Source organism: Charadrius vociferus, unplaced genomic scaffold (assembly GCF_000708025.1).
Source record: "Charadrius vociferus isolate BGI_N301 unplaced genomic scaffold, ASM70802v2 scaffold549, whole genome shotgun sequence".
Classification (NCBI taxonomy): Eukaryota; Metazoa; Chordata; class Aves; order Charadriiformes; family Charadriidae; genus Charadrius; species Charadrius vociferus.
In genome coordinates, this window is record NW_009650103.1 from 2552956 (window position 1) to 2566447 (window position 13492).

General features: G+C 49.8%; 1 protein-coding gene across 1 annotated transcript in view; it reads right to left on the bottom strand.

The window, feature by feature from the left end:
- The window catches only part of GPSM1 (G-protein signaling modulator 1), a 57433-nt gene that overhangs the window by 35154 nt on the left and 8787 nt on the right, over positions 1–13492 (bottom strand). The window contains exons 8-9 of the mRNA XM_009892262.1: positions 12183–12291; positions 9061–9187 (exon numbers count right to left, since the gene is read on the bottom strand). Of these exons, the coding sequence (XP_009890564.1) occupies positions 9061–9187; positions 12183–12291 (236 nt within the window). The remainder of the gene's footprint in view (positions 1–9060; positions 9188–12182; positions 12292–13492) is intronic.

Sequence of the window (13492 nt, forward strand, 5' to 3'; positions counted from 1 at the left end):
AAAGAACACAACAAATCTTGGCATAAGCACTTGCTGTATTTTCACGAAAAGGTCATTTCTCTCTGTCCATGTATTAACTGAGATACTGACTTGTCTTTTGGGCGAGTTCTTCAGGCCCAGGACAGTGCCTCCCCACACTTGCACAGACCCCAGCATTTCAGAACCTTGATTTTGGCAGACAACTCTAAATATCGTTCAATGTGGTTAAATTAGACCAGCCAGCCAGTCAGTTGTCTGGGGTGGAAGACTGGTCTTGTAAACCCAACCAAGCTCAGAAGTGACCGTAGAGATATGCTCACTGAGCATCTCAAATCATACGCTTCTGACATCTAATCAGGAAAGCTCTGTCAAGCTCGTGCTCCATTATTACAGCAAACTCTTCAAGGAGGAAAGGCAGGGGGTGGGGAGGAAGCAAGCAGAGCAGCAAGGAAAAAAAAAAAAAAAGCGAGCAAAAAAATAGCAGCCTCTGGTAGGACAAGCATCTCATTTAAAGCTTTAATTAGTCTTCAAACACATAATGGGTTCTGGCACTATAAATCCACTTGACCTCTATTATTGCCAGCACTTGAATGATAAATGCTGGTATTTGTTTTCCCAGTTGTTACTGGGACAGAACAATACCTTTCTCTAAATAGAGAAACCAAATAATATCAGTTATTTATGACTGTGCCATAAAATGCTGGCACCAAGCTGTGGCATGTTAATCCATGGGAAGGACCATCTGCTTACTCCCCAAATCCTTTTGACAGGAAAGGACCAGGGGAATCCTGACAGCTCTGCCCCTTCCATGTCTGAGAATATGGCTAGATGGGCAAAACAGCATTTTTCTCCCTATCCATTATTTGAGGGCTTTTCTGGCTGCACAGTATAGACAAAAGCCAAGAGCAGGTATGGCTTACAACGGAAAGGATAGTAAATGTGAAAATAATAAAGTCAACCCATAGCTAAGGGCCAGGGAAAGCTGTGAGGAGGCTGTTTTCAATGTGGTGTCACATCAGACTTCCTCAGGAATGTGTTGGTCCCATGGCCCTCCATCCTCAGCTCTCCATTGTCAGAGCTGAGAGACAGAAAGACAGGAATGAAACATCTTCTGCTGGGAAGACTGGGCTCCAGCATGTTTGCTCTGACATGCTGTATTCATTGGCACGCAGACAGCACACAGCTGAGCAAATATCAACCTTCCAGACAGATCCTGAGCACTACAAAAATCTTCTCCAGAATAACAATTTTGCAGTTTTTTTCCCCTGTGGCAAAACTGTTCCTTTAAAAAAAAGTATATACAATATGCGGTAATAAAAAGAAGTTACTTTTGAATCAAGATGCTCATCTGCCTGATTTGGCAGAAGATGGTTTGCTTATGTGTCACCCGAGTTTCGTATCCTCCAGGATCCAGTCTGACAGCTGAACAACTGGCTGAAAATAACAACAATATTGCACATCTACATGGCACTCAGGAGCCCCTTGACATTTGGCTGACTGCGTGCAGGGTGAGCAGCTAGCACAGAGCCTTCGCAGATGGGGAGAGGGAATAAGGAGACACTCTGGACCACGTGCCAGAAGAGCCTTCACATTCACATGGAACAGGTAAGACCTGGAGCAAAAGTCCTCCTGGGAGACAGAGATGGCACAAGGGAGCTACTTTCCCCCAGTGGAGGCAAAACCAACATAGCTCAGGAAAGCTGCAATCTTTGAATAAGAAGGTGATCGTACACCTTGTGGCCACACAAACTATTACTAATTGCCACGATGTTGGGCACATCTTCGATTCCAGTTTTTCCCCACATGTGCAATGTGCATTAGCTTTTCTCTAACTGACCAAGGCTGGAATAAGGCTTATTTGCCAAAACAAGCATTGGCAATTCAGGCCAAAGAATGAAGTATTTTGGTATGTATTTGCAGGATCTAGAAAATGCTGAGCAGCCAATCACACAACACCTAACAGATAGTCAAACATAAGCCTTGGAGCTTGTGGGAAGCTTGGAGCCATGTGTTAGAGGAGGCCTCCTATAACTGTAATCTCCCCGAGGCAATGGTCTGCTTAACAGAGTAACAGTTGTGGGGACAGGAGGATTTTCTGGGAGATAAACTGAGCTGGGTGGAGCAGGTTGGGAGGAGGCATGTAACCTCGGGCTAATTTAAGAACAGCCATGAAAGGCTTGGCAGAAACACCTGGCTTTCTTCTAAGAGCAGGATTTTCTCTGCCAGTACATAGCAGAGCCTCATGACCTCCCATCTTCTGTTATCAGCTCGTGTTGAACAAGCAGAGATCAAAAAGAAACTCAGTTTGAGCTAGAAAGTGACACACGGTGATTAACACAGGCAACACCTCCAGCAGCTACACAAACCCAATTACTGCAGCTGTGTCCTGAACACTGACTCAGGGAGGGCAAGACAAAGAGCAACACGTATGTCAGAGCATTGCAGTGATCAAATGCTCACAGCAAAATCCTCTAAAAAGAGGGGCAACGTACTTGATCCCTCCTCCTGGATGCTGTTGTGAATCGGTCACCAGCTTGAAGCAGTCAAGCACTTTCCAGCTACTGGAACACGGCTGGCCACACTGGATGGACAAGGAATTCAGGAGCTCTGCCTCCACAAGCTGTCAGGTCTCTTTGCTAAGCAAAGGTCTGCTGTCTGAGTGCTTGTCCCTGCCAGGCTAAGGGCCAGTCTTGCTGCTGAGCAAAGGAGTATGGTTCCTGAGGTCAGTCAAGAGATGATGGTGACTCATGCTGAGGGTCTTGCTTTGCTCAGTGAAGTGCCAAAGCAGACCATGGTCATCCATACAAAAAACTTTTAAGAGATAAGAAGTCATTCTAGCTGGGTGAGAAAGAGAACTTTCTTCTTCTCAGTCCCTTTCTTGCTCTGTGCTGCAAGAAAATACAGTAAGCAGAAGCATCTTGTTCCCAATAGTAATACTATACTGTTAGAGAAAAGATCATCATAACCATAGGCATTTCCCACGTGTTGGCTACCAAAGGAAACTGCCTGTGGAAACTGCATCAGGGAACCAGACAGCACACCCCAGAGCTGGGATGGCTGCAGGAGCCTAGAACAGCAGCCAAGGGGAACTTCAGGCATCCCAGTCCGGAGCAAGAGTTTGCTTAAGGAACTGGCAATTGCCAAGAAGTAGCTCTCCCCACAACAAGAGGTACCTTGATTTAATGGATGGCTTTGCCAAAAGCCACGTTGTACCTTCTCTGCCTCATCGTCCTTTCCAGCACTTGCAGTCTCCCCTGGCATTGAGATAAAACAAGCACCTGAGTTTCATTAGCACAACATCCCCTCCTCCAGTCCTGGAGCATTTCCTCTGCTGGGAGCCAACAAGTCTTGCTGCACATTACATTGACACTGGGAAGGAGACTCGCGTACAGAGCAAGATGAGATAAGAACATTAAATACTTCTTAACGCTTTGAGAAGAATATCTTAAAGCTTCATAAAGCCAATACTGGGGCAGTCTGAACTGAGTGCTAAATTACACAGTTTAAATCCAAATGACTCAGAGCTTCATCCCCCCATCAGTGCTGCTGGAATGATTTAACAGCTGTAATAGCAGAGGTTACTCAGATTTGGAAAAGACTCATTACGAAGATAATGAAGAGGCATCCTTTAGAAGTCCCAAATCTTCACCCAAGAAGCCCCCCATGCAATTTGCGCTCCTGTCCTTCCTGCCCTGCTCCCTTAAGCATCACAGCAAGGACCACCACAGACTCAGGTCTTTTTGGACACTGTCCTGCAGGTGCCTTACTGGGAGGCACATGGGAACGTATGTGCTAGCACTCCTCTGAGCTCGGAAGCTAAAGCTCCACTGAACATCTGTTAGAGCACAATAAAGCAACCAGACCACTTCGCATTCTGCCTTCCACTTGGCCAAAAGCTACTCTGCTTCAGTCAACAACCTCATCCATCAAATCCCTGCATAAGCAGGTACAATTAACCAGCACGGCCTCAGGCTTTCATTTTCAGAATGAAAAAAGGCTGAGCTGCAGCCCATCACCTCTTGGGAAAAATCAAATATAGCTGAGGATACTTAATATTAAGCAATTTCAATTGCTGCTATGCTTACTCAGTCTGACTGTTAAGAACAAGGCAGGTTCCACGCTGAAGTCATTAGCGATGTGACCCCCTGTACTCATCTGCCGAGTGAAAGGCAGAGACACCAAAACTGCAGTCACAGTGAGCAGGGTTGTTCCACTATCAGAAGGACACTGGTCTCCGAGGGCCACATCTCTCAGCTGTCACCCAGCACAGTCCTTCGCAGAAAGGGTGAGCAAACCATGGAGAAGGAACATCCCCATCCCTGGGCAGCGTCCCGGCACAGGCTGGCATGGGTTAGCAGCACTGCCACCTCCCTGCTTCGCATCAATAGAGGGCTGGTCAATCTAGCATATTTCAGCAGCCCTAAACACTTCTTAGATACTTCAAAGACATTTAAAGCAAGGAAACAAACAAAAACAAACAGGCTGGGAAACATAAAAGCGGGTTTCTTCTATTCCTGCCTAATTGATCCAAGGGTTCAAAGATTCCTGTGAAGAAGGCAAGCTCAAAACCACACTGAGGATGCAAAGACCCATATTCAAAGCCACACAGAGCTGACTACTGCTCAGGAAGAAGAGGGGTCTCATGCCCATCCAGGCTCAGCTGCCTCTCATGCAGGGATGAGCAGGACCCAGCACAGAAGCTCCCTAACACCAAAGCAGCAGACTTGCCTTGTGCCTGCCCTTTTCCAGCAGAAAATGTGCAGAGAGCGGGGGAAGAGTCAGGCTCATGGTCGAGCCCTCTCCTGCCCTCAGAGCTTGTTAAGCACAGCTGGGCAGCAGCATCTGCGTACAGCAAACAGCACAGAAACCATGCCAGGAACCAGCTTACAATGCTCTGAAAGCACCTACGTGCCAACGCCTTCTGGATACATCTGCATCCCTCCCCACCTACACCCAGCTGCCAGGAGAGGTGTTGCTCAGTGTCTCCTAACGCTACCGATGCCATCAGAGACGGCGACTGAGGCTGACACACTGCTGAGAGTGGAAGAAAAGCAGCCTAGAGTCAGTTTTCCCTTTGGAGAGGCACAAAGGCTGGCTGGGGCTGCTCTGTGCCCTCTGTCCAGCACCTCCACCCCTTTGGTGGTGGGTGACTCCCTTCCCCACGCTCCCCTCCCGGTGCCAGCCTCCAGAGGGGAGAGCTGACAAGGAGGAATTGAGGAGGGGAATGCTGCAAGGCTGCGGTCTGTTCAGCATACACCAGGAGACAGCCCAGGCAGGCACTGCCATCGGGCTTGGGCTAGAAAGGGCTCAGCTCCGTGCTCCTGATTCACTGCTACCCCTGAGCACTCGGCACAGCCAACTCCTTGCTGAGCAGATGCTGCAACCTCAGCCCAAATTAATTCATCTAGAAAAGGGCAGCCAGTGCTCCCCCACCCCACGGCCAGCAGCTGTGCCAAGGGCAGAGCCGGCTGCTTGCACTGTGGGGCATCTTCCAGCACCAGGCAGAACTTCTTGTTCATGATGTCCAGGGTAGGGGGGATGAACTAGGTGATCTTTAAGGTCCCTTCCAACCTAAACGCGCCTATGATTGCCCCTGCAAAACAACTCCCTTCTAGGCACAGCAAGTTCCCTTCCTTCCCTTCAAAGGCAAAAGCCTACCAGTACTCAATGCTTAACTTGTGGTGCGTGAAAGAGGGCAAGACCAGTTTTCAGGGCCACATTTTTGGGTGTTTGGAGAAACAGACACAGCCTTTGTTTATTTGCTTCATGTTTTAGCTACTCTCTAGCTTCTTTTAGTTTGTTGCTTTAAGCTCTCTGTGTTTGCGTTTCTTGACAAGGTCGTTGCTTTCACAAGACTTTTGCAGCACTGCCCCACTTCCCCAGCCTCCAGCTTTGTCTTCTGACGTCCAATGGCTCTCAGAATATTAATTAAAATCACAAAGAGCTCAGGAAGAGGAGCCAAAACAGCACAGGAAAACAGCAGACACTCCTTCCTCCCCCAGGCCCCTGGCAGAGGGCAATGCCCAAGACTTAGAAGCAGAAGTAACCTGTGAAAGACATCACAGTCTGATGGTCGGGCTCAGGGTTTCTCAGCCAACAGTACAGATTTTCCCACAACTCAAGTTTGCTATGAAACTTTATGAAACTTTATTCTACCTGCTTGACGAAATTCATGTGTTTTATAACATGCCTGCCCCATCAGATTATTTTAGCATCCTTATGAATATGCAGACATTTTATAACCTTAAACAGGGGAAATAATCTGAACAGAAAAAAAAATTGGAAGCTCTCCTTGCCATGAGATTTGTTGACATCAAGAGGCAAGGCTGGTTCAGAAGTCAACTTAAATCTCAACTCTCTCACCTGCTTCCTATTACAGAAACAGATGTTCCTCTTGCTGCAAATTGCTGCTATTAATAATAAAAATAATTATGCTTTTCCAATCATTTAATAGGTGCACAGGAGGGCACTAAAGTTCCTGGCAGCCATTAAATACACCTCCCTTCTTCTCAAGGGCTCAGAGACATTGGTAGCCTCTCTTATCTTCCACTGAAGTTCAGAATAAGAGAGCTGAAGCCAGAATAAAAGCTAAGGAGAAACCAAGGGAGCAGGCTGCCCTGCAGAGATTTGGAGAGAGGATGAGTTTATGTGATAGGGACAGCACCTTTCCCACCTGAGATTCATGCTTCAGAGCCTGCACGTGGCTAAGCACTGCAACACTCGTGCTCCCTTCCTCACTCAAGATGCTGCTGCACAGCCACAGCTGATTTTTGCCTCCCCAGCAGGTTCCCGGGACCCAGCAAGGGGCAGCACCCCCCTATCCCGCTGGCTGGGGAAGCTCTAGTCTGAAGGGAACCTGCCCCGGGCACTGCGGTCCCTCCTCCCTCCCTGCACTGCAAACCTCAGTCATTCGCTGGTTTTCCTCCAGAGAACACTTTATCCTTCTGCTGACAACAGTCCCAGCCTTGGGAACGTGAGCAATGACACCACAGATTAACGAGGTCACTGCAACCTCCAGCAAACACTGCCCAATTACAGCTGCTCAGCCCCCCCTTCCCACCCTCCAGTGACCATGCAGGCAGACCGGAATGGCTCCGGCTCTGTCAGATGAGAGAAAAATCACTACTGACTCCAGATGTTCACATAGCACAGGCACATCTGGATCACTGGAGGGCAGTGAGCGGCCCGTGGGCCACACGCTGGCTCTGCCTTGCCCTGCCTCACCTTCTGCGTTAAGCCCAGCAACTGACCAGGCGCGCCACGTGCCTTCAGCAAAAACCCAAACGCTTCAGTGCCACACGCTCTCCCAGTATCATGCTGTCAGATTCTGTTGGTGGGGCTGTGCCAGGGGGGTAGTGGAGCTGTGTCACCACCTGGGTGGAGGACACTGCCACACGCCAGGCTTGGCTCTCCTTAGATTGAGACCGTCCCTGGCCCCCAAGGTACACTGTCCCACCTGCAGTGGGACACCTAACCCGTCCATAGCAGGTTGCATTCAAGCTGAGATTCAATGGGGAGCATGTTATGAGAGCAGAGACTCCCTTTGCTTTACTTTTTAAAAATTATTTCCAGCTAAGAAAAGGCTGTGCACTCCTGGCCGTGCAATGTGGTCAGAGCTATAGAGCCCCTCTCCCAGATAAATCTGGCCCAACTCCTTCCCGTTGCAACTCTTCCACACAATATGCCCATGCAGCCCGTCAAAGGTGTCTCGGCATGCAGTGCTCTCATGCCTGGGCTGTCCTTGGAGCCCTCCCTGCACCCTTCCATTCCCCAGCCCCGGGGACCTGGCACCCCACCAGCTCGTTTCCTCCCCGCTTCACTGTCCCAGCAGCAGTAGCAGCAACATCAAGGTTAATTTCCTGTTCCCTTTTCAGAGCAAAATAATTGGCCAAAAGGAAGCCCCTAACCAGGTGCCAGGAATAAACAGAGGGCCCGAGCTAATAAGTTTCCCAGCAGTTATAAAGAGGGACCTGATGTGCAGAAGGAGGCTGGGGCAGCCGTTGTGGTCCACACAGCCTTTGAGGAGACAGCTCAGGTCCAGTGCAGCCCCTGATGTGGCACGGCAGGGCACGCCAGCTCCCTCACCCGCAGCTCCACTCCTCAGGAAAAGATTTAACACTGACGTAGCAGGCTACACCTTCAAGATCAATACAGAGAGCAAACGCACGCTGCCAGCCTTTCTCCCGCCCAGAACACTGTGCCTCAACCCCTGCATCATCTTCTCTACGCCAGTTCTACCAACAGGAAAGAGAACACACCACCTGAGAAAACACATTTGCGCTAAACAAGGTCATATTTAATCAGCCGGCACCTCCCGGGATGCAGTTTCGTCTGTGTGAATTAATAAGTCTGTCCACAGCGACAGAGCAACCAGCTGGAAGTGCCCCGTGCCAGGCACCCACAAATGTCTGCAGTGGGCAGTTCCAGGACAGGCAGACAGTCCCCGAGTTGGGGACACACGTCAGGCTGGCAGGATGACCGCGCTGTGGTGAGGACCCAGCTGTGCTCTCCTGCTCCCTGGGGAGCAGAGGCAGAACGACCTGGGTCCCAGTACTATGTGTAACCAAGTCTTGCCACATCTTGGTTTCCAAGTCAGGCATCACTACAGGTCTTCCAGGGGTGCCACAGCACCCAGCGTGCTGACGCTCACAACCCGCCTTTAAGCCCGTGCTGCAGGCTTGTTGCTTGGGTGCTAATCAGAACAAGAACAGCCAAAAATTGCTGTCAGTCACCTTTTCAAAGCTTGCTTTATCAGTCAAATCAGTTAAAAGGGCCCTGCAGAGCTTTAAAAGAGACAAAAGCTGATTTGCTGCTTGGCACATGGAATTTCATTCCCAATGCAGACTAATTCAATTAACTCATTCTGTGCCCTGTTTGGGGCGGATCCTTCCCTGTAGCTTGTGGAAAGCACAGAGCAAACATACCACAGTCTGTCTGGTAAAGGCACTTGGATAGGTTCATCTTGCTCTGACATTCATATTTCCTCCCATGTTGCCCACTTGCAAACACCTCCCCTCCCCACGTACCATACCACATCCTTCCCAAGACCCTTCAATGCCAGCAAAAGCCCCTGAAACTCACCTTGTGCTTCATAGCCAGAGCAGTGATGAGCTGTACCCATGTCCTCATCCCCAGGGCCCAAACCGAGGGCTGACTTGAGCTGGGCCATGTTCACCTGCGCCGTCAGCTCGCCGTTCCGGTCCCCGATCTACAGGGTGAAAAGCAACAGGGCAGCTGGTTAAAAAGGCAGCATGTTCTAAGCAAACAGCCCCTAGCAAAGGGTTTGCCAGTCCCGTATCAAAGCAAACACGCAGCCAGCCAGAAGAGAGCTTGGAGACACCCTGACAGATCATACAGCTCAGCTTCCAGCACCAAAGCAACTGTGCAAAACTATTCTTCAGTGGTAATTTGGGAGAGGGTCCATGCATGCTGTGCTACATACTGGCAGCATCTCAAAACACATTTCTGCAGAGTTTGGCACAAGGAACCGAGGGGCACAGGTCTCCCACTGCTGCAGAACTGCGACAGAGGTAAATGTGCACATCTGGTCTGTCCTGTAGCCGCATAAGGGTTGGCAGAGCGCCCCAAAACTCTCAACCCCCTTCCTCAAGTATTTCCATAGTTACTGAGCACCCGCCGGCTGATAGTGATGTGGCTATGTGGGCAGTGTCACACTTAGGGCTTGGATGTTCTGAAAGCCCTTCTCTCCCGGCTCAGGTCCGCACAAGCTTTGAGTTGTTCCTAGTGATCTACCCTCACAAGACTCCAAAAATCTTTTGGAGTCCAATTTTTTCCAAATTCCCATCTCTCACTGAGCCTGAGGAAGACTACATTACATGTTCAGGAAGAGATCTTTCCAGTGGCTCCTGCTACTTAAAATGGGGACTTACAAGACACGCTGTTGGGCCCTCCTCAAAGTTTAACCAGACAAGAAAATTACGGTGCTGCATATCACCAGCGAGCACAGAGAGGTCACTCAGAAACAGCCTCTAATCTCTAGAGGAACAGCAGCCTCTGTTACAGAGGAAGACCTTGGCCGTTCCCTTGGAGCGGCCTCACTCCCCATTAAACGCCTTGCAACAGCTCTTCTGTGGTCCTTTGAGATAGACTGCAGGGTGAGCCACCCTAGAACAAAATCATAAATCCCCACATTATTTATGACGAAGCCCTAAGAGCTAGTAAAGGGAGGCAGATCAAACAGCTTATCATCAGGCATAAATCCCCCACCAGTTACAAGAGATTTGCTGTTCACATCATCTCCAGAGAAATTACTATGTCCTGGTCAGGGCTTGCAGTCCTTGATGCTCTGTTCAATGCTGCTCCGACTTCCACTCATTCCAGATCCTCTCCAAGGCCCCGTTAACATCAGAGGAGCACCCTGGCAGAACCATCCTAGACAGGACCTACCACACACACCATAGCAGAGCCCTGTCTTCTGCCACACACAGAGATGGGAAAAGTACTCCAGAGCAGTGTCAGAGCTGGGGCAGCTCCCCAGGCCTATGTCCCTCACTCCAGCTGTTTCAGAAGAAATTTTTCAGCAACCTCTGATCAGCCTGCAGCATCTTCCAAATGTGCTTATACTCTGTGCAGATTTCATTTGGATTCAAATATAACCATCAGATTTATGTCAGGGTAGAAGGGGGGAAAAGGGTGATGGGAAGGGAGCTAAACGCATGAGTGTGAAAAGGTTTAACTTCACTAGGCTTTTCCTTGGCAAAACACTGGTGCTTGCCACCATAGGACAAGGAGCTCATTCGGTTCCCAAGGCTGAAATAAAACACCAGCTTTAGAAGAGAATCACTAGCTGCTAGCAGCTAATGCAGGCTCTCCTCACAAGCGGACAGTCTCTGTACTGCTCCGTAATTAACGATGTGGAAGAGTTTATTAGCCACCTGCCATGAGGAACCCACTCCTGACGTGCCCTGTAATCACAGACATCACCCCAGAACGAGAACACCGCTGTGAGCCCCCACCCTGTCGGGTTTCCCCTCCATCTCCAGGAGCCACCAGGACCACTACAGCTCCTGTCCTCCCGTCACCACCCATCTGCACTGCACGCTGCCGAGCTGCCATCTGGTTCTGAGTAATCAGCCCCACACTGCACCAGTCCTAGCAGACTAAAGCTGGAAAAGTTAATTTGTCTTAAAACGTACAGGGCCAGAGAACAGTATTTCTTCTGCACGTCTGATAAGTATAATTAAATACACAACAAGGATGGTATGTCAGCCCTACCCCAAGATTTAGCCAACCTAATAGACAGGCAGGAGAACACACAAAGCACTTACATCTGGTGATTTCAATTAGTGCTTCAATAGGGCAATTTCTTCATCTGGAGAAGACTAAAGAGGCCACGGCTGATTTCCTCATAACACACTAGAAAGAGCAAACAATGGCACTCTTGCTTTCTGTACTTCTGAGCCACCTAAAAATGCCATATGTTTTTGCACCAGGAAAGCTGCAGCTCGCTGGGCAAGCATGTCTGCAAAAGCCAGAAGAGCTGCACACACAAAACCCTAAACGGTGCTGCAGCAGTACAGGGCTTCAGGCTGTGCTTGTCCAGCGTCTGCAATCGATTGCATGAGGACAATGTGAGAGTTTACCACCTCACAGCTGAGACCCCCCCCGCTGGCTTTACTGAGAAGAAATAACTTGTCACACACGCACTCTGTTGCGGTGCAGAATACAGCAGGTTTAGGGCACCCAACCACTAGGTAGAAGCTGGCCTTGTTTTCTCCAGGTAATTAACTTGCCAGGAAATTGAGCCAGACCACAGGTGGAATCACAAGGTCCATCTCAGTCAGGATCTCACAGCCTTGTGCTCAGGAAAGGGGGGTCTTACTAAGAGAGTGGACACCAAGAGGTATCTTAGTTCCTTCACACCAGCTGGGCACACACCACCTTGGCCAGCAGACCAGACAACTAGTCCCGAGGTTCTTTCTCACCCGGGGATATCAGTTAAGAGCAACGTACAGCAAATGTCTAGCTGTAATTAAGGGGAAGGCTGGGAGCCTCCCATAAAAAGAGTATTTTCCAGCCAAGCTCTGTAGTTCTTAAAGACACCATTGAAACAGCACATAGATAAGGGCTTTCCAGAGCAGTCAGAGCAAGAGAACTACAGTAATACAACTTCTATGACATAAAATAAAGTCTCTCAACAGGGGGGCGACTGGTTCCCTCTGATCTGAACCAACTTCTCTTACCTCTTGGGAGATTTCAAGATGTTTCCTTGCAAAGTGCAAAGCTTGTTCATGGCTCCCCAGGGAGACATAGGCATTTCCCAGACTCCAGCAGGCTCTTCCTTCTCCCACCCTGAAAAACAGGAAACTCCTCAACCACAGAAATGCTGGGCAAAACCCAGCAGCACAGCCGCCCGCCCAGGGCCTCCTCGAGAGCGCTAACGGCCAGGCCTCCTAGCGATGCTTTCACCCACAGAAGTGTTCTACAAAGGAAAATTAAATGCACCGTACATCTTAAAACCCTTCTTATGCTGAGGTGAGTAAGATCAGGGGATGAGAAACAGACCCGCACCCACAGTGGCAAAAAGCTGAGCAGCGTAGCAATGGCCCAGAACAGTTCGGCTTCGTTTGTGAGCACCAGCCCAAGAGCAGCAGCCAGAGCTCCTGTCCAGCTTCCACCGCGCACAGCACAGACTCCTCTCTAGAGATGCACAGTGCATCAAGAGGACATGTAACATCCAGCCCTTTAGTTCCACAACAGCCCAGAGCTAAATCAGCAAGAACATGGCCAGGAGAGACCTCGGCAGGCACGCAGCGTTCTCCTGGTGAACACCAGCACGGCGTCACCCGGGACGCATACACAAACCGCAACTGTGTGCAACAGCCAAGCAGATCTTGACCTGTTTCTACAATGCCTCCACGGTGCTGCTTCTTGTTTTCAGAAGCCAGAGAAAGCAGGTGAATGTGAAACCTGCCCCAGGCAGCACTTGCCCCCCGAGCGCAGCCCACCCCAGCCAGACACCCGGGTGCCTCTGGAGCAGGTTCCACCACTTGTTTGCAGAAGCAGGCAGGGACCTACCGCTCATCAGAGCCTGCTCAGCTCTGCAAGCGAGCAGATGTGGGGGGCGATGGGATAAAAAAAGCACATGGGGGCGCAGGGGGAGGTTCGGCGTGACTGCAACTCCCTTTTCAGAGGTTTGGGCGGGTTGATCAGCATTTAAACATTTTTCTTGTCACCCTGTTCAATACCTTCTGCTCATAGGGTGTGTTCCCAGAAACGCAGGAGCCCACAGGCCTGCACCCCCACAGCATGATTCACCCTTGGGTGGGATTATACCTTCTCTGAGCAGATACTGCCCGAATAGTAGCACAGAGCTCCCATTTTAGTGTCTCTGCTCCATCTAGTGGAGGACACCCAGCTTCTCAAGAGCCATCAGCAGTACCACTGAACCAGGTGGCTGTAAAGTCACTTAAGCTGCAAGAAGGCTCCAGGATCACAGAGGCTGTATGCAGGAGAAATGAACCAACATCTCTCTCTCTCAAAAAAAAAAAAA